The sequence below is a fragment of the Carcharodon carcharias genome (assembly GCF_017639515.1).
Source record: "Carcharodon carcharias isolate sCarCar2 chromosome 35 unlocalized genomic scaffold, sCarCar2.pri SUPER_35_unloc_9, whole genome shotgun sequence".
NCBI lineage: Eukaryota > Metazoa > Chordata > Chondrichthyes > Lamniformes > Lamnidae > Carcharodon > Carcharodon carcharias.
Genome location: NW_024470725.1, coordinates 437,829 through 462,305, shown reverse-complemented (window position 1 = coordinate 462,305; position 24,477 = coordinate 437,829). Strand labels below are relative to the sequence as shown.

The 24,477-nt window shown below is 47.0% G+C and overlaps 2 protein-coding genes across 2 annotated transcripts in view; one reads left to right on the top strand and one right to left on the bottom strand.

Annotated features, from left to right (window-relative positions):
• LOC121274289 (gastrula zinc finger protein xLCGF3.1-like) overlaps positions 1-10,234 on the bottom strand; it is a 283,992-nt gene extending 273,758 nt beyond the window's left edge. The window contains exon 1 of the mRNA XM_041181520.1: positions 10,157-10,234. The gene's annotated coding sequence lies outside the window, so the exon portion shown is untranslated. The remainder of the gene's footprint in view (positions 1-10,156) is intronic.
• Positions 10,235-12,214: 1,980 nt separating this feature from the next.
• LOC121274287 (zinc finger protein 883-like) lies at positions 12,215-20,727 on the top strand. The gene is made up of 3 exons (XM_041181516.1): positions 12,215-12,759; positions 17,231-18,120; positions 20,470-20,727. Exons 1-3 carry the CDS (start codon positions 12,215-12,217, stop codon positions 20,724-20,726), a joined length of 1,692 nt encoding a protein of 563 aa, XP_041037450.1. The 3' UTR covers position 20,727.
• Positions 20,728-24,477: the final 3,750 nt, after the last annotated feature.

The following is a 24,477-nucleotide window of genomic DNA, read 5'->3' as shown; positions in this document are numbered from 1 at the left end:
TAGAGATGCAAGCAATAAAGGAATATCTGTAATTATGGGTGACATTAATCTGCATATAGATTGGGCAAATCAAATTAGTAACAAGGAGGAATTCCGGGAGGGTATATGGGATGTTTTTCTGGACCAATACATTGAGGAACCAACTAGAGAACAGGCCATCCTCGACTGGGTATTGTGTAATGAGAAAGGAATAATAGGCAATCGAGTTGTGCGAGGCCCCTTGGGGATGAACGACCACAATATGATAGAATTCTTCATCAAGATGGAGAGTGACGTAGTTGATTCTGAGACTAGGGTCCTGAATCTTAATAAAGGAAACTACGAAGGTATGTGGCACGAGTTGGCTATGATGGATTGGGAAACGTTACTTAAAGGGATGATGGTTGATAGGTAATGGCAAACATTCAGAGAGTGGGTGAACTGCAACAATTGTTTATTCCTGTCTGGCACAAAAGTAAAACAGGAAAGGTGGCCAAACCATGGCTCACAAGGGAACTTAGAGATAGTATTAGATCCAAGGACAAGGCATTCAAATTGGCCAGAAAAAACAACAGACTTGAGGATTGGGAGCAGTTTAGAATTCAGCAAAGGAGGACCAAGGGATTGATTAAGAAGGGGAAAATAGAGTACGAGAGTAAGCTTGCAGGGAACATAAAAACTGACTGTAAAGGTTTTTATAGGTATGTGAAGAGTAAAAGATTGGTGAAGACAAATGTAGGTCCCTTACAATCAGAAACAGTGGAATTTATAATGGGGAACAAAGAAATGGCTGACCAACTAAATACATACTTTAGTTCTGTCTTCACAAAGGAGGACACAAATAACATACCAGAAATGTTGGGGAACACAGGGTTTAGTGAGAGGGAGGAACTGAAAGAAATCAGTATTAGTAGGGAAAAAGTGTTGGGGAAATTGATGGGATTGAAGGCCAATAATTCCCCGGAGCCTGATAATCTACATCCCAGAGTACTTAAGGAAGTGGCCCTAGAAATAGTGGATGCATTGATGGTCATCTTCCGAGATTCTATAGACTCTGGAACAGTTACTACAGATTGGAGGGTAGCTAATGTAACCCCACTGTTCAAAAAGGGAGGCAGAGAGAAAACAGGGAATTATAGACCAGTCAGCCTGATGTCGGTAGTGGGGAAAATTCTAGAGTCCATTATAAAAGACTTAATAGCTGAGCACTTGGAAAACAGAGGCAGAATCAGACAGAATCAGCATGGATTTAAGAAAGGGAAATCATGCTTGACAAATCTACTGGAATTTTTCAAGGATGTAACTAGTAGAGTTGAGGGGGAGCCAGTGGATGTGGTTTATTTGGACTTTCAGAAGGCTTTCGACAAAGTCCCACATAAGAGATTGGTGTGTAAAATTAAAGCACATGGGATTGGGGGTAGTGTATTGAGATGGATAGAAACCTGGTTGGCAGACAGGAAACAAAGAGTAGGAATAAACGGGTCTTTTTCCAAATGGCAGGCAGCGACTAGTGGGGTATCGTAGGGATCGGTGCTGGGACCCCAGTTATTCACAATATATATTAATGATTTAGATGAGGGAACTAAATGTAATATCTCCAAATTTGCAGATGACACAACGCTGGGTGGGAGGGTGAGCTGTGAGGAGGAAGCAGAGATGCTTCAGTGTGATTTGGACAAGATGAGTGAGTGGGCAAATGCATGGCAGATGCAGTATAATGTGGATATAACTGTCAGGTCATCCACTTTGGTAGCAAAAACAGGAAGGCAGATAATAATCTGAATGGCTATAAATTGAGAGAGGGGAATGTGCAACGAGACCTGGGTGTCCTTGTACACCAGTTGCTGAAGGTAAGCATGCAGGTGCAGCAGGAGGTAAAGAAGACAAATGGTATGTTGGCCTTCACAGCCAGAGGATTCTAGTACAGGAACAGGGATGTCTTGCTGCAATTGTACAGGGCCTTGGTGAGACCACACCTGGAATATTGTGTGCAGTTTTAGTCTCCTTATCTGAGGAAGGATGTACTTGCTATAGAGGGAGTGCAGCGAAGGTTTACCCGACTGATTCCTGGGATGGCGGGACTGACACATGAGGAGAGATTGAGTCAGTTAGGGTAATATTCACTGGAGTTCAGAAGAATGAGGGGGGATCTCATAGAAACCTATAAAATTCTAACAGGACCAGACAGGGTAGACTCAGGAAGGATGTTCTGGATGGTGGGGGTGTCCAGAACCAGGGGTCACAGTCTGAGGATACGGGTTAGACCATTTAGGACTGAGATGAGGAGAAATTTCTTCACCCAGAGAGTGGTGAGCCTGTGGAACTCGTTACCACTGAAAGTAGTTGAGGACAAAATATTGTGTGTTTTCAAGAAGGAGTTAGATATAGCTCTTGGGGTGAAAGGGATTTGAAGTAAATGGGGAGAAAGTGGGAGCAGGCTACTGAGTTGGATGATCAGTCAGGCTCGAAGGGCCAAATGGCCTACTCCTGCTCCTATTTTCTATATTTCTATGTTTCTATGCTCATTAAGGAGGTTATAGCTGGGCAATCAGAAAGAGTCAGCATGGTTTTGTGAAAGGAAAGTCATTTTTAACCAATTTGTGGAATTTTGTGAAGGAGTAACATGTGCAGTGGATAAAGGGGAGCCTATAGATGTACTGTACATGGTAGCTAAATGTGCAGATGACACAAAGATAGGTAGGAAAGTATGTTGTAAAGAGGACATAAAGAGTTTGCAGTTGGATATAGATAGGTTGAGTGAGTGGGCAAATGAAGTTTAATGTGGGAAAATGTGAAGTTATTCACTTTGGCAGGAAGAACAAAAAAGCAGAGTATTACTTGAATGAAGAACAGCTGCATAATTCTGAGGTGCAGAGGGATCTGGGCATTCTAGTACATGAGGCATGAAAATTTAGTATACAGGTATAGCAAATCATTAAGAAGGCTAATGGAATGCTATCCTTCATTGCGAGAAGGATTGAATATAAAAGTGAGGATGTGATGCTTCAATTATACAGGGCATTGGTGAGACCACACCTCGAATACTGTGTGCAGTTTTGGTCTCCTTATTTAAGGAAAGATGTAAATGCATTGGAGGCAGTTCAGAGGAGGTTTACTGGATTGATACCTGGAATGAATGGGTTGTCTTATGAGGAAAGGTTGGACAGACTGGTCTTGTTTCTGGAGTTTAGAAGAGTGAGGGGTGATTTGATTGAAGTATACAAGATCCTGAAAGGCCTTGACAAGGTGGATGTGGAAAGGATGTTTCCTCTTGTAGGTGAGTCCAGAACTAGGGGGCACTGTTTTAAAATTAGGGGTCACCCTTTTAGGACAGAGATGAGGAGAATGTTTTTCTCTCAGAGGGTTGTGTGACTTTGGAAATCTCTGCCTCAGAACGTGGTGGAGGTGTGGTCACTGGATATTTTTAAGGCAGAGGTAGATAGATTCTTGTTAGGCAAGGAATTGGAGGTAACTGGGGTTAGCTGGGAATGTGGAAATCGAAACACAAGAAGATCAGCCATGATCTTATTGAATGGCGGAGCAGGCCCGAGGGGTTGAATGGCCTACTCCTGTTCCTATTTCTTACGTTCTTATGCCAAGTCCCCTCGTGATCTTAAAGGTTTCAATTAACCCACCTCTTATTTTTCTAAACTCCAGTGGATACAAGCCTAACCTGTCCAACCTTTCCTCATAAAACAACCCGCCCATTCCTGCTATGAGTTGAGTTAACCTTCTCTGATCTGCATTTAACACATTTGTATCTTTCTTTAAGTAAGGAGACTGTACACAATACTCCAGATGTGGTCTCACCAGTGACTTGTACAACTGAAGCATAACCTCCCTACTTTTGTAATCAATTCCCCTCAGAATAAATGATAACATTCTATTAGCTTCCCTAATTACCTACTGTACCTGCATACTAACCTTCAGTGATTCATGCGCTAGGACACCCAGATCCTTCTGAATCTCAGAGCTCTGCAGTCTCTCACCATTTAGATAATAAGTTTCTTTTTTTATTCTTCCTGCCAAAATGAACAATTTCACATTTACCCACATTATATTTCATTTGCCAGGTCTTTGCCCACTCCCTTAACTTATTTATGTCACTTTGTGGCCTCCTTATGTCCTCTTCACAAGTTACTTTCCTACCTATCTTTGTGTCATCAGCAAATTTAGCCCCCATTCCTTCGGTCCCTCCATCTAAATCATTTATATAAACTGTAAAAGGTTGAGGACCCAGCACAGATCCCTTGGCACACCACTCGTCATATCCTGCCAACCAGAAAAAGCAAACATTTATGCCAACTCTCAGCTTCCTGTTAGCTAGCCAATTTTCTGTTCATGTCAATATGTTACCCCCTACACCGTGAGCCTTTAGTTTCTGCAATAACTTTTGACGTGGCACTTTAGCAAATGCCTTCTGGAATTTTAAGTATAGTACATCCACCAGTTCCCCTTTATCCACAGCATGTGAGTCTTTCAAAGAATTCCAATGAATTGGTTAAACATGATTTCCCTTTCACAGAACCATGTCAACTCTGCCTGATTGCCTTGAATTTTTCTAAGTGCCCTGCTATATCTTTAATAATAGCTTCTAACATTTTCCCTATTTCAGATGTTAGGCTAACCGGCCTGTAGCTTCCTGCTTTCTGTCTCCCTCCCTTTTTGAATCAAGGAGTTACATTTGCTATTATCCAATTGGAACCTTCCCTGAATATAGGGAATTTTGGAAAATTAAAACCAATGCATTAACTATCTCACTAGCCACTTCTTTCAAGACCTTAGTGTGAAGTCCATCCAGACTTGAGGATTTGTCAGCCCGCAGCCCCAACAATTTGCTTAATACCACTTCCCTGATGATTGTAATTTTCCCAAGTTCCTCCCTCCCTTCCATTTCCTGATTTACAGCTAATCCGAGTGAAAGGGGAAAGGTTTAGGGGGAAATTCTTCACTCAGAGAGCGGTGAGAGTGTGGAACGAGCTGCCATCTGACGTGGTAAATGCGGGCTCACTCTGAAGTTTTAGGAACAAGTTGGATAGATACATGGATGGGAGAGTTCTGGAGGGTTGTGGACTAGGTGCAGGTCAATGGGACTAGCAGAATAATATTTCGGTACAGACTAGAAGGGCCGAATGGCCTGTTTTCTGTGCTGTAGTGTTCTATAGTTCTATGGTTACTTGTGCCCTCTATTGTGAAGACCGAAGCAAAATATGTGTTTAATTCATTCGCCTTCTCCCTACTTTCCATTATCAATTCCCCAGATGCACTTTCTATAGGACCAACTTTGTCAACTCTTTTCTTATTTAAAACTATAGAAACTCTTCCTATCCGTCTTTATATTACTAGCTGGCTTTCTTTCATACTCTAATTTTTCCCTCCCTACTAATGTTTTATGTTATTCTTAGCTGTTCTTTATATTCTTTCCAATCTTCTGACCTGCCACCTGTCTTTGCGTAATTGTATGCTTTTTCTTTAAATTTGATACTGTCTTTAACTTTTTTAGTTACCCATTAATGGTGGAACCTCCCCTTGGAATCTTTCTTTCTCTCTGGAATGTCCTGTGTATTCTGAAGTATCTCTTTAAATGTCTGCCACTAAATTTCTATTGATCTATCCCTTAACCTCATTTGCCAGTTCACTTTAGCTAGCTCCACTTTCATGCCCTCACAAGTGCCCTTATTTAAGTTTAAAATACTAGTCTTGAAAGCTCAGTGATTCAGTATGTTTAAAGCAGAGACTGACAGATTTCTAAATGCCAATGACATAAAGGGATATGGGGATGATGTGGGTGGAAAGGCATTGGAGTGGATGATCAGCCATGATCGTATTGAATGGCAGAGCAGGCATGATGGGCTGAGTGGCCTCCTCCTGCTCCCTCAAAATGAATGCAAAATTCAATCATATTATGATCGCTGCTACCTCAGGGTGCTTTCACTATGAGGAACCAATGGGGAACCATGGACCGGTTATCCAGTAGTAGCAAATATGCTTGAATTATTATAAAGGATGTGATAAATGGACACTTGGATAATCATGATCTGTTTGGGCATAGTCAACGTGTTTATGAATGGGAAATCATGGTTGACAAACATGTTGGAGTTTTTGAGGATGTTATTAAGAGAACTGATAAAGGGGAGTCAGTGGATGTAGCGTATGTACTTGGATTTTCAGAAGGTTTTTGATAAAGTCCCCCACAGGAGGTTGGTTAGCAAAATTAAAGCACATGGGATAGGAGGTGATGTACAGGCGTGGATCAAGGATTAGTTAACAGGCTGAAAACAGAGAGTTGGAATAAAGGGGTCATCCTCTCATTGGCAGGCTGTGACTAGTGGGGTACAACAAGAATCAGCACTCAGACCCTATCGGTTCACAATATATATCAATGATTGGATGTGGGGACCAAATGTAATATTTCCACATTTGCGGATGACGCAGAGCTAGTTGGGAATGTGACTTGTGAGGAAGATGCAAAGCGGTTTGAAGAGGATTTGGTCAGACTTAGTGAGTGGGAAAGAATTTAGCATGGAAAAATATGAGATTATCCACTTTGGTTGGAGGAATAGCTGCGCAGAGTATTTCTTAAATGGTGTAAGATTAGAAAGTGTAGGTGTACAAAGGGACGTGGGTGTCCTTGTCCATAAGTTACTGAACATGCAGGTGCAGCAGGCAGTTAGGAAGGCTAATGGTGTGTTAGCCTTTATTGCAAGAGGATTTGAGTCCAGGAGAAGTGAAGTCTTACTTCAATTGTATAGAAGCTTAGTTAGACCGCACCTGGATTACTGTGCGCAGTTTTGGTTCCCTTACCTTAGGAAGGATATTATTGCCATAGAGGGAGCAAAGGTTCACCAGACTTGATCCTGAATGGCGGGATTGTCCTATGAAGAGAGATCGGGGAAACTGGGCCTGTATTCTCTAGAGTTTCGAAGAAGAGAGGTGATCTCATTGAAACCTACAAAATACTTAAAGGAATAGACAGGGTAGATGCAGGTGAGATGTTCCCCCTGGTTGGGGAATCTAGAACCAAGGGACACTATTTCAAAATAAGGGGGAAGCCACTTAGGACAGAGATGAGGAGAATTTCTTTACTCAGAGGGTTGTGAATCTTTGGAATTTGCTACCCCAGAGGGCTGTGAAAGCTCAGTGATTGAGTATGTTAAAGCAGAGATTGACAGATTTCTAAATGCCAATGACATAAAGGGATATGGGGATGGTGTGGGAAAAAGGCATTGGAGTGGATGATCAGCTAGGATCGTACTGAATGGAGGAGCAGGCACGATGGGCTGAGTGGCCTCCTCCTGCTCCTATGTCCCTATCCCCATGTAGAACCCCAAGGGAGGTGGTGCGAAGGGTGTGGAGAGAGAAAGGGGGAGAGAATTGGTGGGGGAGAGAAAGGGAGAGGGAGAGAGGGGGAACGAGAGAGAGGTGGAGAGAGGGAGGAGGGCAGAGTGGTAGAGGATGAGGGGTGGAGAGGGTGAGGCGTGGAGAGGGTGAGGGGTGGAGAGGGTGAGGGTGGAGGGGCAGAGACTGCTAGGGGGTGGAGAGAGGGAATGGGAGAGAGAGTTAGGGGTGGAGAGCTTGAGAGGGGGAGAAGGTTCAATGACAAGCTGCAAAATTGAAGTCAATAATTTTGGTAAGATCGATAGAACAAAAGACCAGGCAACTTGTTCCTAAAAGAAAACATATCCTCAAATAGCTATGAGTGGTCATTTATCAGTGAGTCTAAGGGCAGAAACATTCCAAATTTGCACAACGTGTGGAAGTGGGTGGGAAAGACATTGTTTTACCTGCTGGCTGCAATGGCAGGTTTTCACACCCTCTCATCCCATTCCCACCTCATTATTTATGCAGCCACAACAAATACTAGGAGTGGCCTCTAATTTCCCCGCCATGCTGTTACCTCACCTCTTCCTCACCATGTTTATACTGCACACTTTTCTCAATGCTTGCAGCCCAGGAGGGCTTCAGTGAAGGCTTGGCCCCAAAATCCAAGACGAGTGCAGCCCCCCTCCAATTCAGTGACACATCCCTGGGATGCCTTCCAGATACCGCAATGTCCTCCACTCCTGTTCTGGCCACAGGAGACCCATCAGTCTCACCACTCCAGCTTGGGAGGTGCTGGTAGATGTGGTCCGTGCCTACAAGATGTTGGCCATCCATTGCAGAAAATGGATGAATGATCTCATCTGTGCCACCAGGTTAAGGAAACCGTCTCATCACTCTGGACTCATACACCTAACACACATAGCTCATCACACATTCACTGGCATCTCATCCACTGCCAGCTCGAGGGACATCACCACTCACTCTCTCACATGCACTCTCACATCTCCATCTGGCCTGAACTCCTCTGGAGACTGCCTCCTCAGCCCTCACCATCTTGAGGCCACTTGCCCAACTCAATATGTGCCCCACAAACACACACCATGGGATACCCCCCTTCCCTAGTACAGCCGTCAGCCTGCCGCCTCTTGCCTTGCCCGAGGCCACTTCTCCCCCTTCCCCAAACAAGCCCTAGACCTGCAGCCAATGAAAAGCCACCCCCGCTTTATGGCTGGTCTGGTAGGTAGAGACCAGAAGGTGAGCCCCTCTAGAAGTGATGTGGTGCTGTGTGTGAAGCCTGGTGCTGATGACTGCGAGTGCTGCTCAAAGCAAACCTCGCAGTCCTGAGCAAAGTGCAGCTCGCCAGGTGCGTGTCGCTTATGTACAGTTGTGAAACATGTCGGTGTGTGCCCGGGTGATCCAGTGGGGGGGTGATGATTCTGGAGAGCAGGGCTTATAATGTGCTGCTAAAGTATTGAAATTCCTGACATGTGGTGGTGGGAGATGTGGCCCACCACTGGTGGGTGGAGCAGATGATCGCAAACTGGTTTCACGACAGCATGAAACCGATCTTTGGCCTTCTCGCCAAAATGCCCCCCCCCCAATGCCCGCCATGATGCTCAATGCCAACGGGGCTGGAAAATTCCGGCCCAAGAGATTTTACATATATTTTTAATTCATACAAAGAATAAACTGATGAAATAAGAAATAAAGATTTGCTTGTACATAGCACATTTCAGGATCTTAGACATCCCAAAGTGCTCTTCAACAACAACAACTGGAATTTATAAAGTGTCTTTACATAGTAAAATGTCCCAAGGCTTCTCACATGAGCAATTACCAATTGCCAAAGAGAAAAGTGTGGGGGACAGCCATTCCCTGCTTTGTTTCTCATGGCAATGCCTTGACCATTCATGTCGACCTGCCTGATTTAAATTTGAAGAAAAACTGGCAGCTAACAGTTCTCTGCTGCATTTTCCATGACAATGCCTCCACCAATCAGAGTCCACTTGTCAACCAATTAGCACTCTCTTCCCATGCTGTATAAATTGTTGTTCCCTTTACTATTGGCTTATCTTGCAAGCGGTCCTGATGAGTGTAAGACAACAAGCTTTGATAGCATGTCTCTTCTTTCAACAATAGAAAAGTTTTAAGGAGTGTCTTAAAGGAGAGAGAGAGAGAGAGAGAGGTGAAGAGATTTCAGGAGTGTTATGATCCCCATGGGGGAACTGTAATCAAAATAACCAAATTTACTGAATGACCCAAAATGGACAAATTACTAACAAGATTCCACATTTTGTAGCTTTCACTTTAACACAGATCAGAACAAATGCAAATTACACATGAATCAAAAGGCCAATTATATTTCAAATTAAAAAAAGATGAATTTCACTTTAAACAGTCGTATAAGAACGATATGTCTTACAGAACAAAAGCAATCCTATCATTTCTGGCACAAAATTGGCACTACATAGCTACAAAGTTCCACACTGCACTGTTCTTTATTCATGCAGGGTATGACAAGAGTCTGATTTGACAACAGCTTTTATCTTGGAGTTTCACAGATATGATATCATCAGCAAAGCCCTCTTCTATGAACCCTCTCTTCCTTGAGTCACAACAGTTCTGATGATGTTGCTTTCCAGAGGTTCTTTTCAACTGACCAACCAATAACAGCCTGGTTCATGGTTTGGTCACTTTTGGGCAAACATCCAACTCTGTAGCATCTCTGAGCTACTTACACAGCTTTCCAGGTTTTAGACCTTTCCTTTGCCAGCTCGTATAGTACCTCCTGCCTCCTTTTCTGCCAAAGAGAAAAAAAAGGAACTCTTCCTGAGAGTGATTTACTTCTTCTCACCACAAGAATTCGATGTGCTCCTCTTTCTAACACTGTCTGCTTTTGTTTTTTTGTCTGCATGTGTCTCTTCATCCTCCAGCTCCTCTGCATGTAGTTCTCCATTATGTCTCAGCTCTCCTTCATTTCTGCTATGCTACATGGTTTCTTTCTTAACTGCCTTCGTTTTGGTACTACTTCCAGGTCAGGGGTCACCAGATCACATGGACCAGTATCTATTGCTATCCCAGAAGATTACAATTGATGCCTTTATAATTGATGCAAACCCTTGAATTCCTTTTCAAACATTCTTAAAAACAATTCGAGACTCCAGGGACATTTTAAAGAAATTACAAATTTTACTTACTGTTCTGCTTGAGGTCAAACATCGTCCCAGCAGAGAATTTCAGATCTTAGGGCCCAAGCAGCTGAAGGCAGGCCTATCAATGGGGCAGCGATGGAAATTGCTGATGTACAAAGGGCCAGAATTAGAGGAGTGCAGACATCTTGGAGGGTTGCAGGGCTGGAGGAGATTACAGAAGTAGGGTGCAGTGAGGCTGTGGGGGGATTCTAAAACAAGACTGAGAATTTTAAAACCAAGGCAACGTTGGACCAGTGAATAATGTGGATAAAATGGGCGATGGATGAATGGGACGTCACTGCTTCTATGTTCCACTGATCCAAAGCCTTCCTGTATGAGGCGATACGATTGGCAGTGTTTTGGATGCTATGAGATGTGGGAGGGGGTTGCAAAGTAGGAAGCCAGCCAGGAAAGAATTGGAATATTCCAGTCTGGAGGTAACAAAGGCATGGAAGAGAAGGGTTGTAGAGAAGGTAATTTGCAGTGCTGCAATTCGAATTTTAAAGTTGCTAAATTTGTTGATAAATACCGCAGGAACTGGAGCGGAAATCAAGAATTTGTGCACCACCTTCTCATAATGTTTGCGTTCAGACCTTGAGTTTGTTCATTGAAAGATAATCGCAAGGCGTTGGGCAATACTTGCCTATGTTTCCGAGAGTATTGAGCGGAAGAGTATTCAGTAGGCTGGTTTTTAAAGGAGTTCCGCCCACCCGGCTATGGCGGCGCGCCTTCCCATAGTGCACTGCGGGCCGGAAAGCGCTGTACTAGCTGAATGGGAGCCGGCTGCACAAAGGACTGCGGTGCAGTGTGGGTCAGGGAGCTGAGCCTCGGCTTCGCGAACTTGGTGCAAGGACAGGGACTGGGACCAGCGGTAGAACAGGAGCTGCCGTGCAGATCCCAGCAAGAACTGCTCAGCAGATCCCAGCAAGAACTGCTCAGCAGATCCCAGACAGAGCTTCCCAGAGAATCCCAGACAGAGCTTCCCAGAGAATCCCAGACAGAGCTTCCCAGCAGATCCCAGACAGAGCTTCCCAGAGAATCCCAGACAGAGCTTCCCAGCAGATCCCAGACAGAGCTGCCCAGCAGATCCCAGACAGAGCTTCCCAGCAGATCCCAGACAGAGCTTCCCAGAGAATCCCAGACAGAGCTTCCCAGAGAATCCCAGACAGAGCTTCCCAGAGAATCCCAGACAGAGCTTCCCAGCAGATCCCAGACAGAGCTTCCCAGAGAATCCCAGACAGAGCTTCCCAGCAGATCCCAGACAGAGCTGCCCAGCAGATCCCAGACAGAGCTTCCCAGCAGATCCCAGACAGAGCTTCCCAGAGAATCCCAGACAGAGCTTCCCAGAGAATCCCAGACAGAGCTTCCCAGCAGATCCCAGACAGAGCTGCCCAGCAGATCCCAGACAGAGCTGCCCAGCAGATCCCAGACAGAGCTGCCCAGCAGATCCCAGACAGAGCTTCCCAGCAGATCCCAGACAGAGCTGCCCAGCAGATCCCAGATAGGGCTATCAGGCAAATTCCAGACAGAACTGCCCAGCAGATCCCAGACAGAGCTTCCCAGCAGATCCCAGCAAGAGCTGCCCAGCAGATCCCAGATAGGGCTATCAGGCAAATTCCAGACAGAGGTGCCCAGCAGATCCCTGCAAGAGCTGCCCAGTAGATCTCAGCAAAAGTGGTCCAGCACAAATCAACCATAGCTGTCCAGCTGATCTAAAAAAAATGCTACCCAGGGGATCCCAGCAAGACCAGCCCATCAGATCCCAGAAAGAGCTTCCCTGCAGATCCCAGCAAGAGCAGCCCAGCAGATCCCAGCAACAGCTGCCCAGTGGATCCCTGACAGAGCTTCCCTACAAACCCCAGCAAGAGCTGCCTAGCAAATCCCATCAGGAACTGCCCAGCAGATCCCAGCAAGAGCTTCCCAACAGATCCCAGCAGGAGCTGCCCAGCAGATCCCAACAAGAGCTTCCCAGCAGATCCCAGCAGGAGCTGCCCAGCAGATCCCAGATAGCGTTACCCAGTAGATTCCAGACAGAGCTGCCCAGCAGATCCCAGCAGGAGCTACCCAGCAGATCCCAGCAAGTGCTGCCCAGCACACATCAGCCAGAACCGATCAGCAAATCCCAGCAGGAGCTGTCCAGCAGATCCCAGTGGGAGCTACCCAGAAGATCCCAGCAAGAGCTGCCTTCAGTGGATCTCAGCGAGAGCCGCCCAGTGGTCACCAGGCGGAGCTGCCCAGTGGATCCCAGCAAGAGCTGGGAGTCCAGGTAGGTAGGGCTGGACCTAGGGGGTGGAGAAAAGGGAAAGAGAGAGAAATTCGTGTTTAACCCAGATTGTAATTCTAATTTACGGTAGAGACTGCATTTTAGGCATCATCTTTCATTGAACAATTCTGTTTGCTAAGGATTTTAGTAAAGCATATAATTTTGCAGGGAGCTCATCAGTACAGTCTTCAGAATACTCATGTGTTTGATCATCTCTCTAAACTCCTGCAGCCTTCCAGAGTCTCTGCACTCCTGCAATTCTGGTGTCTGGTGCATCCACACTGCCCCCAGCACCCATTGCTCCACTGTTGGTGGCCGTGTCTTTGGCTACCTGGGCCCATGTAAGCTCAGGAACGCCCTCCCTCAAACCTCTCCGCTCCTCTGCCCCCTCTCTGCCCCTCTCCCCTGTCCTTTCGGATGCTGCTCTTTAATTGAACCTTTGGTCACCCCTAATGTCTCCCCATGTAGCTCGCTGCTTCTGTGAAGCCTTGGGGCATCTTCACTATGTCAAAGGCACCAAAGACATTGTTGAGGGGGTACGGTTTATCAGTCTGGTGAATTGGAGGATTTGGTGAGTTCAAAATGCCAACAAGGAGCATGTTGTGTCTGCCAAGTATAATCGCCATTGGCATTGCTGCCAAAAATGTACCCACCGGATTCACCATTGCCATGTTTGGTTTACACATCAGCTTCAAACTGGCCTCACAAGTCCTGGAGTTGTAATGAACGGAGAGAGGAATGAGCGCTGCCTTGCCAGTGCGGGTTCCAAAATATAGGCCTCCTTTTGCTTCTGAGGGTAGTTTGATTCAGTTTCAACAATGCCTTGGCACCCTTAAGCACCATGTTTCAGCAACTGCATTGCCAGAGTTGTTATCAGATGGATATCTGTGGAAATCATTCATTTTGGCAGGAAGAATAAAAGAGAAGCTTGTTATCTAAATGGTGAGAGATTGCAGAGCTCTGAGATTCAGAAGGATCTGGGTGTCCTAGTGCATGAATCACTGAAGGTTAGTATGCAGGTACAGTCGGTAATTAGGGAAGCTAATAGAATGTTATCATTTATTCTGAGGGGAATTGATTACAAAAGTAGGGAGGTTATGCTTCAGTTGTACAGAACAGTGGTGAGACCACATCTGCTGAGTATTGTGTACAGTACTGGGTCTCCTTAATTAGAGAAAGATATAAATGCATTAAAAGCAGTTCATTGAAGGTTTACTAAACTAGTATCAGGACAACTGGGTTGTCTTATGAGGAAAGGCTGGACAGGGTTATCCATTGGAATGTAGAAGAGTAAGAGGCGATTTAATTGAAACCTTTAAGACCCTGAGGGGATTTGACAGGGTGGATGTGGAGAGGATGTTTCCTCTTGTGGGAGAATCTAGAACCAGGGGTCACTATTTAAAAATAGGGGTCACTCATTTAAGGAAATTTTTTTCTCTCAGAGGGTTGTGAGTCTTTGGAACTCTCTTCCTGAGTGGAAGCAGAGTCTTTGAATATTTTCAAGGCAGAGCTAGATAGATTCTTGATGAACAAGGTGGGTGAAAGGTTATTGGGGAGAGGCAGGAATGTGGGGTTGAGGTTAGATTCAAATCAGCCATGATGTTACTGAATGGCAGAGCAGGCTCAAGAGCGGCTGAGTGGCCTACTCCTAATCCATATGTTCGTATCTCGGTGAGGTGAATTAGTGATAGTGGGTTTATTTCAGGGGAAGGGGACATTGGTGGTCTGGGGTCCTCGAGCTGTTGGGATGGAGCTGGGGCAGGCGAGGGAGGGAGGAGAAAATAAAGCTTGAGTGTTGGTGGGAGTGACTCGTCATTGAGGCTGGAACCTGCCCCGGCCAATCCAGTTAACAGAGAGAGGTAACAAACCTTCGTTGAGGAGGTTAAGGTGGAGGGGGGGATGGGACAGAGGTATTCAAACCATGAAAAGGTGACCATGAAATTATCATCAATTGTTGTAAAAACCCATCTGGTTCAGTATTGTCCCTTTAGGGAGGGAAATCTGCCGTCCTTACCCAGTCTGGCCTACATATGCCTCCAGACCCACAACAATGTGGCTGACCCCTAACTACCCTCTGAAATGGCCAAACAAGAGCAACTAGGGATGGGCAAGAACTGCGATGCCCATATCCCATGAAAGAATTTTTTTTTTAAAAATTGCATCCTTAATTAACCCTAATTTCAGCATTTAAGATAATTAAAGGGTTTGACTGGGTAAATAGAAAGGAACTGTTCCCTCTGGTGGGGTTGGGGCCAGTCCAGGACATGTGGACATTACCTTAAAGTTCGAGCCAGACCACCAGGGAAACACTTCTTCACACAAGAGGCTCATCTAGAAGTCTCTCTCCCCCAAAAAGCTGTCAAGGATGGAGGCCAGGTGACAATTTCAAAACTGAGGAGAGGTGTTTTTGTTGCTAAGGGTTACGGGACCAAGGATGAAGTGAAAATACAGATCAGCCATGGTGGAACTGAATGGCAGAGCAGACTTGTAGGGCTGAATGGGCTCCTCCTGCTGGCAGGGAGACATGACCTCATCCCTGTCATGTGGGTGGAGGAGAGCATGCCAGGGGATCTCTGAACCCCGTCATGGTGACCATCTTCAAAAAGGGGACAGCATTGACAGCGGTGACTACAGAGGGATGTCTCTGCTGACCGCCACGGGCAAGGTCATTGCAAGAGGCTTTCTAAATCGCCTACTCCCCATGGCTGAAGAGCTCCTACCGGAGTCACAATGTGGATTCCGCCCATCAGGAGGCGCAGTGGACACCGATCTTCACCGAGAAGCAGTCGCCATCTTTGACCAGCAATGCACCAGGACATTTTAGGTATCCCAGTACTGCTGAGAGACATGTGACTGATAACTTGGTGTCAGAGGACTGGGTTTTGATGAGAGGTTGGACAAAGTTGGACATTGTAGCCTTGAGAAGAGGCAAATGGCAAGGTGATCCTGTTGAGTTATATTAAATAGTACTCAATACAGAAAATGTAAATCCAGATCACGAGTTAAAGCTTAGCTCTGACTTTAGGATGAGAGGGCATCATGTTAATGAGTAAAAAGAAACAGGATAGGGAAAGGAGTGCACGATCTTGATCAGCAAACGCCAAACTGGACCAATGAAGTAGACCTTCACAAAATGAGTGTTGAGCGTGCAGAGTGGCTTTCCATGGTACTGGGCCTAATTTCTGCTCCTATGTCTTATGGTCTTATGGGATGATTTAAGAAGCAGTTGGAAGTCCGGGCTGTATGTTCTTTCTGAATGTTTGAACTAAGAAGTGCCAAATGTTCTGGTTGTGAGCCTGTGGAGCTCTCTCCCCCAGACAGCGCTGGAGGCAGGGCCATTGAAAGCAGAGGCAGAGAGATTCTTGATGAACGAGGGAGTCACAGGTTATTGGATTAGACAAGGAAGGTCACAGGCAGGTCAGCCAGGATCTTATCGAATGGTGGAGCAGGCTCGAGGGGCCGAGTGGCCTTACTCCAGCTTCTAATTGCTATGCTCATGAAGGTGCTAGGCCAATGCAAGTTTTTATGCTCGAAGAGAAGAGGGAGTAAATATGAAAACAGCACTCAAAACACCAGATTGTGTGAAGCCCGTTCACTGCGTGATTCTGCATTCCCTTTGTCTGATAGGAAAATGGGAACTAGCAAATCATTCATCCCCATGGGGTCTCTTGTGTTATTTGGTTAACCCATTGCCGACCTGGACCTGAACTCCTTTTACCCACATTGGTCCAATAACCCTTCATACCCTTAACCAACAGAAATCTTCCATTTGAAGTGTCAGTTCCACCTCAGCCTTGACAGCTCTTTGGTGGGGTGGGTGGAGGGGAGAGTTCCAGATTTCCACTCCCCTTGGTGCTTCCTGACATCACCCCTGAACGGCCTGGCTCTCACTTTAAGGTTATGGCCCTTGTTCTGAACTCCCCACATCCCCCTCCCCCCCACCCCCCCAGCTGAGGCAAACGATTCTCTCTATTGACCCAGGACTCGCCGCTGCCTGCGAGGGAGGTGGAGCCAATGGATGATGTCAAAAGGAAATTGGGTGAGGGAAGTGGGGGAGGGGAGGCGCTGGCGTAGTGATATTGTCACTGGGCTAATATTCCAGAGACCCAGGGTAATGCTCTGGGGTCCCAGGTTCAAATCCCTCCACGGCAGATGGTGAAATCTGAATTGAATAAAAAAATCTGGAATTAGAAAGACCATGAAAACCATTCCTGATTGTTGTAAAAACCCACCTGGTTCACACAGTGAAGGAAATTTGTCATCCTTACCTGGTCTGGCCTGAATCCAGACCCTTAACAATGCCCTCTGAACGAGGGCAGAGAGCAGGGCAATGGGACTGAGTGGAATGGTAAACAGGGAGCCGGCATGGACTTGATGGGCTGAGTGGCTTCCTTTGAATGCCTCTTACTGGATCTCTGCCCAAACCAAAGGCCCAATCCGATAATTTATCGGCCGATGCCTGTTTATTTTTCAGGTTTGATCCGCAGGAGGCTTTGGATCGGAAGAAGATGGAAGGGGCGAAGGAATCGGAAGTGTTCCCGAGCGGCCAGTCTGAGGTCCCGGGGCCCAGCCAGTTGGCAGTGCTGGGGGTGCAGGAGGGCCGTGGTTTCTGGTGCCTGCTGTGCGGGAAGGGCTTCCGCTGGCGCTGCCTGCTGGACGCCCACCTGCGGGTGCACACGGGCGACAAGCCGTTTGCCTGCCCGCTGTGCCCCAAGCGCTTCAGCAAGTCGGGCGAGCTGCGGGTGCACCAGCGGGTGCACACGGGCGAGAAGCCGTTCGTCTGCCCGCTGTGCGGCAAGAGGTTTTACCGCTCGAGCCACCTTAGCCGGCACCAGCGCTTCCACACCGGCATCAAGCCCTTCCAGTGCAGCGAGTGCCACAAGTGCTTCTTCACCTCCAGCCACCTGAACCGGCACCAGAGAGTCCACACCGGCGAGAAGCCTCACGGCTGCACCGACTGCGGCAAGCGTTTCTACAGCCCCGGCGAGCTGGCTGTCCACCGGCGGGTCCACACCGGCGAGAAGCCCTACGGCTGCGCCGATTGTGCCAAGCGCTTCAACCGGGTGGGCGACCTGACTGTGCACCGGCGCACCCACACGGGCCAGAACCGGCCCGAGTGCAGCGAGTGCCACAAGCAGTTCAACCGGCCCAGCGAGCTGGTCGTGCACCAGCGGCTCCACTCCGGCGAGAAGCCCTTCGAGTGCTCCGTCTGCGCCAAGAGGTTCTATCGCTCCAGCAACCTGATCCAGCACCAGGGCATCCACACCGGAGAGAAACCCTTCGAGTGCCCCATCTGCAAGAAGAGGTTCTACCGCTCCAGCAACCTGACTCGTCATCAGCGCAGCGAGGGACACAGTGAGAAATGTACGGTGCACACTTCACTCTCTCCTCCACTCTCTTTCTGTCTCCATCTCTCTATCTCTGGCTCACTTTGATTCCACCCCCCCCCCCCACCCTCCTCCATCCCATTCCACTCTCCCTCCATCACTGGAAAACACAGTTCAAGTTCAACATATATAACGGTGAGGTTGTACATTTTGGTAGGAGGGATAGAGAGATCACATTCTTTGGAAGCTGTTATCTAGGTGGAGGGACAAAGGGATTTCGAAGTTCAAATATACCAAACGTTAAAGTTGCATCAGCTTAGGAAGGTGATGAAGGGACAGAAAATTGAGTTCTAGTCTTTTTTTCTAGAAGGATAGAATTGACAAGTGTGCATTTCTGGTCGTCATATTATAAAAAGTATATCAAGGCACTGGAGAGGGTGCAGAGATTTCTAGGGATGATCCTAGGAATGAGTGGGTGTACAACTCAGGAAAGGGTGAACCAGGTGGGGAATCCTTTCTCATCAAAAAAAAGGGCGGCGGAGGGAGTAATCGAGGCTTTTCGAACGACGCGCGGAGACGGAGAGAATGTTTCCTCTTGTGGGGAAGAGGCCGTCAGTACGAGACAGTCCCCAAGAAACCATCCATTCCGGGGAATTCAGGAGAAACGTCTTTACCCAGAGAGTGGGGGGAACGTGGAGCTCACTCCTGCAGGGAGTGGTCGAGGCGAATAAGGGAAAGCTGGACAAGAACGTGAGGGAGAGAGAATGGAGGGGGACGAGGATAGATTTAGATGAGGAAAGGTGGGAGGAGGCTGGAGTGTAGCATAAACACCAGACGGACTAGTTGGGCTGAATGGCCTGTTCCTGGGCTGTGTATCCAACACAATCCTATGTAAACTGACTCTCTCTCTCGCTTTCTCTCTGTAGCTTGACTCACCCCCACCCCTCTCTCCCTCCCTGGCTCAACTGGACTCCACCTTTCTCACTCCACCTTTCTCCTCCCTGCCTCTTCCTCTTTATGAAAACATAAAGCAATGACACATCTTCATCTCTTGAAGGAGGCAGAACAGGCCGAGAAAGCTGTTTCGGTGAGGGGCAGGGCTGGGAGGTGAGGAAACAGTGCTGACGATCCTTGGCCTTATGAAGAGAGGCAGCAGAGGAGCTGGGATCATTCCATCTTAGAGCAGGGAAGCGATTCGAGTGAGTAAAGGGAAGTGGTTTGTGGTGGCAGGACGGTCATTAACCAGGAGACACAAAATTGACCTCACTGGTAAAAGAAGCAGTGACTGTGCTGCTGACAAGGGTGGTGGGAACAGATTCAACAGAAGCATAGAAACATAGAACACTACAGCACAGAAAACAGACCATTCAGCCCTTCTACTCTGTGCCGAAATATTATTCCGCTAGTCCCATTGACCTGCACCCAGTCCATAACCCTCCAGACCTCTCCCATCCATGTATCTATCTAATTTATTCTTAAAACTTAACAGTGAGCCGCATTTACCACGTCAGATGGTGGCTCATTCCACACTCTCACCGCTCTCTGAATGAAGAAGTTCCCCCTAATGTTCCCCCTAATCCTTTCCCCTTTCACCCCAAAGCCACATCCTCTCGTGTTTATTCCTCCTAATCTAAGTGGAAAGAGCCTACTTGCATTTACTCTGTCTATACCCCTCATAATCTTGTAAATTTCTATCATATCTCCCCTCATTCTTCTACGCTCCAAGGAATAAAGTCCTAACCTGTTTAATCTTTCCCTGTAACTCAACTCCTTAAGACCCGGCAACTCCTAGTAAATCTTCTCTGCACTCTCTCAATCTTACTGATATCCTTCCTGTAGTTAGGCGACCAGAACTGCACACAATACTCCAAAGTTGGCCTCACCAATGTCTTATACAACCTCACCATAACATCCCAACTCTTATACTCAATACTTTGATTTATGAAGGCCAGTATGCCAAAAGCTTTCTTTACAACCCTGTCTATCTGTGACGCCACTTTCAGTGTACAATAGTAGCTTCCAAAAGGGGATTGGTGAAATACTTGAGAAGAAACGTTTGCAAGGTTGTGAGGAAAGAGCAGGGGAATAGGGTCTATTTGAATCGCCCTTTCAAAGAGCTAGCAGAGACATGATGGGCTGAATAGCCTTGCTTTCTATGCTTTGCATCATTTTCTGATTCTACCTAAGTCTTGGCCCAGTCAGTCTGGTCGAGCAGATTGAATCTTTTCTCACTCGGGGTCATGGGGTGAGGAATATTTTGAGCTGCAGTGAGAGAAAGTTGAAATATCTCGGGGCGAAGGGGGTGAGGGGAATGTTCAGCATGATCTGCAACGCCGGCTCGATAGTTGGCGGCTGATCTCTTTGTCTTTTCTCTCTGTTGCGTTAGATCGAGATGACGCGAGAAACTCCAAGAGGCAGAGCGGCAAGGAGGCGACGAAGGAGACCGGAGCCGGTGGCCCTGTCAGCCGGGAGGGCTGCGGCTTTTGCTGCACCGAGTGCGGCAAGTGGTTCCGCTGGCCGAGCCTGCTGGATGCCCACTTGCGGGTCCACAGGGGGGAGAAGCCCTTCGAGTGCGCCCGGTGCACCAAGCGATTCTGCACCTCCAACGGGCTACGGGTGCACCAGCGGACCCACGCCCCCTAGAGGGATGGAGGGATGCTCGACTGGGGTGGAGGTGGAGTGGGGTGGGGGGGGCGGGGTGGTGGGCCAGGGGGAGCACAGGGCAGGGGGCTTCCGTCACACTCCGATCTGACCTCGGCCCGAGGGTTAGCGGACGCTTCCATTTCCGATGTCCCCTGAAGCGAGACTGGCCTTGCATCAATCCGGGACCACCCCAAAGTGCTTCACAGCCAGCACGGTCCATTTATTTTCAACGTAGGAAACGTGGCAGGCGGCTCGTGCACAGCAAGATCCCACACGTGGCTGCAAGACAAACGACTGGGCCACCCGTGTTGATCGAGGGAGGGATATGGCGGACCCCCCCAGGCACCCCTGCTCTTCGAATGTTGCCCGTGGGAGTATTTCCTTTCCACTGAGGAGGCAAGTCCTTGGCTCTCCGGCTGCGAGACCTGCTTAGTTCTGGACTGGGGGGGGCGTCGGCCTGGAATAGTCAGCTGGAATACCCACTGCTCGGTGCCCCCCGTGTAAATACTCATCGGGCTGCGTTTCATTGTGGTTTATCTCTGCGAAGAGGCTCATGTCTTTGAAGTTTGCTTTCTCCAAGGTGTTACACCTACCTCACCCACATCTTCTGGCAGGGCCCACAGGAGCCCAGCCCCATGGCATTGCTGCTACGTGGAAGGACTGCCTGGTTATTTTAGCTTTGTTGTAACAGGCCATCAGGCAGTGACACTGTCACCACTGGAGGAAGAAAGTATAACAGCACAACAGCACTGCCTCAGGAGAAAAGAAGAATTTCGGTGTTACCCATTGATGGCCATGAATTTAAGGGTGTGACTTCATTACAAACTCAAGGACTTGTATATAAAGACAGACCTGAACAAATGTAGGGAACTGGAGTTTGGTGTCAGTCAGCAGTATGACTTCTAATGAATGTTGTGCGTGAAATATTTGCTGCATATTGAAATGTGTGGGTAATGCGTCACAAAATTAAGATGTCAACCGGGTTTACATTGATGCTAAGGAGCTAAAGGAGATGGAAGGTGCTTTGAATGGATCCTTTATTCTATTCATTTTCCAAAGGAGGATGTTGAACAGGGTAATGGATTCTTTCTGTGTTTGTCGAATATAATTCACCTGAAACACCTTACCAATTGGATAGTGATGTTATTCCAAGAGACTGTTATTATAAATTACAGCCTAGTAATTTCTAGTATAATCTGAGAATCTTTGCTTCTGTATACTAGTTGAATGTAGATAAATGCAATTTGTTATTTTAGCCTGCATGGTACTAGGTTATTTCATGTGATACTTCCTACCATGCCACAGTCTAAAGGTGTAGTGAAACTCCTACATAAATGCCCATGAAATTTGCCGTGGTTATGATTCAATGCCAACCTGCACAAGGTTTTGATTGTCATACATGTGGCACAATTTTCAGATCTGTAGTTAGAGTCTTTTGAAAGAAGAAACAAGTATTAAGTCCTGCCTGACAACTGGATGCCCTTTCTTTCTGCAACAAATAAATAATTCTCTGTGACGTGAAGTGTGTTTTATTTCTTTGCATACATTAAATAATAGTTTGGGTTGCCCTCTGTAAATGGGGTTATTGAGGTTTTAAAGAGGGTACAATACAGAGTCATTGGGATGATCCCTCATGAAGAAATGATAGCACAGTGGTAATATCAACATCCTGGGGGGTTACCATTGCTAAGAAACTGAACTGGACCAGCCATATAAATACTGTGGCTACAAGAGCAGGTCAGAGGCTAGGAATCCTGTGGCAAGTAACTCACCTCCTGACTCCCCAAAGCCTGTTCACCATCTACAAGGCATAAGTCAGGAGTGTGTTGGAATACTCTCCACTTGCCTGGATGAGTGCGGTTCCCACAATACTCAAGAAGCTCGACCCTATCCAGGACAAAGCAGCCCGCTTGATTGGCACCACTTCCACAAACATTCACTCCCTCCACCACCGACATACAATGGCAGCAGTGTGTACCATCTACAAGATGCACTGTAGGAGCTCACTAAGGCTCCTTAGACAGCACCTTCCAAACTTACAACCACTACCATCTAGAAGAACAAGGGCAGCAGATAGATGGGACCACCACCACCTGGATGTTCCCTCTGAGCCACTTGCCAACTGATTTGGAAATATATTGGCCATTCCTTCACTGTCGCTGGGTCAAAATCCTGGAACTCCCTCCCTAACAGCACCGTGGGTGTACCTACACCACATGGACTGCAGCGGTTCAAGAAGGCAGCTCACCACCACCTTCTCAAGGGCAATTAGGGATGGGCAATAAATGCTGGGCCCAGCCAGTGAAGCCCACATCCCATGAATGAATTTTAAAAAAGCGATGTGCTTAAATCATTGAAGATGGCAGGACAGGTTGAGATCATAGTTCCTAAAGCATCCAGCATCCTTTAATGGAGGCAGAGTACAAAACCTAGGGACCTATAGTCATTTGTTAGTACAGAACTTTAGTATTGCTGAAAAAAGAGACATGCTGTTAAATCTTCTTGCACTCATCAGGATTGCTGTGCAAAATAGATCAACAGTAAAGGGAACAATTTACACTGCATGAGAAGAGAGTGCTGATTGGTCGGCAAGTAGACTCTCTTCTCATGCGGTGTAAATTGTTGTTCCCTTTACTATTGGTTTATCTTGCACAACTGTCCTGATGAGTGCAAGACAAAAAGCTTCAACAGCATGTCCCTTTTCTCAGCAATACTTAATGTGAAGTTTGTATAAAACATTGGTTCAGCCTCAAAGGGAATGTTGCTTCCTGCTGTGGGCACCAAATTTTAGGAAGGACATGACGCAAGAGCAGGAATAGGCCAAAGAGCCTGCTCCATCATAGCTCCACTTTCCTACCTGATCCCCATATCCCTTGATTATCGTCGAGTCCAAAAACCTGTTGATTTCAGCCTTGGGTGTGCCCAACAACTGAGCATCCACAGTCCTCTGGGGTAGAGAACGAGCCTGAGTCCCTATCTCAGTCCGAAATGGCTATTCCCTTATCTGGAGACTGTGCCCCATAGTTCTCTAGACTCTCCAGCCTTGGAATCTTCTACCTTTCATTGAGTACACCTCTCGAGCTTCTAGGCTCCAGTGAGTACAAGCCGGTCCTAGTCAATCTCTCCTCACAGGACAAGCCTCCCATCCCAGGAATCAATCTGAACATTTGTGGCATCCCCATCTTTCCTTAACTTCTTGACTTTTGTCCGATACACCTCGATTTGTGTTTGGAGGCTAAAGTTGCACACTGTACTTCAACTGTGGTTACATCAAAGCCCCATGAAACTGCATCACAGCTTCCTTCCTCTCGTGCTTCAACCCCTTTTTTGCCAATAACAGGTAGAGGGACTTCAGTTACACAGAGAGATGAAAGAAGCAGGGACTGTTCTCTTTCGAGCAGAAATATTAAGGGGAGATTTAAGAGGGCTGGTTAATATTGCCAGGGGTTTTGACAGACTAAATAGAGAGAAACTGTTTCACTGCAGCAGTGCCGGTGAGCAGAGGGCACAGATTTAAGTTAATTGTCAATAGAACCAGCGAGGGGATGAGAATTCCTTTCCAATTGTTGGGATCTGGAACGGGCTGTCCGACAGGGCAATAAATTTCAAAAGGTAATCGAATATTAGCTTAAAAGGGTGAAATATTTGCACAGGCAAAGAGCCAGCGCACACCAGATGGGCCGAATAGCCTCCTTCTGTGCTGTATTAACTCGGCTCCTCTGACAGCACCATAGGGGCAGGAGGAAGGGAT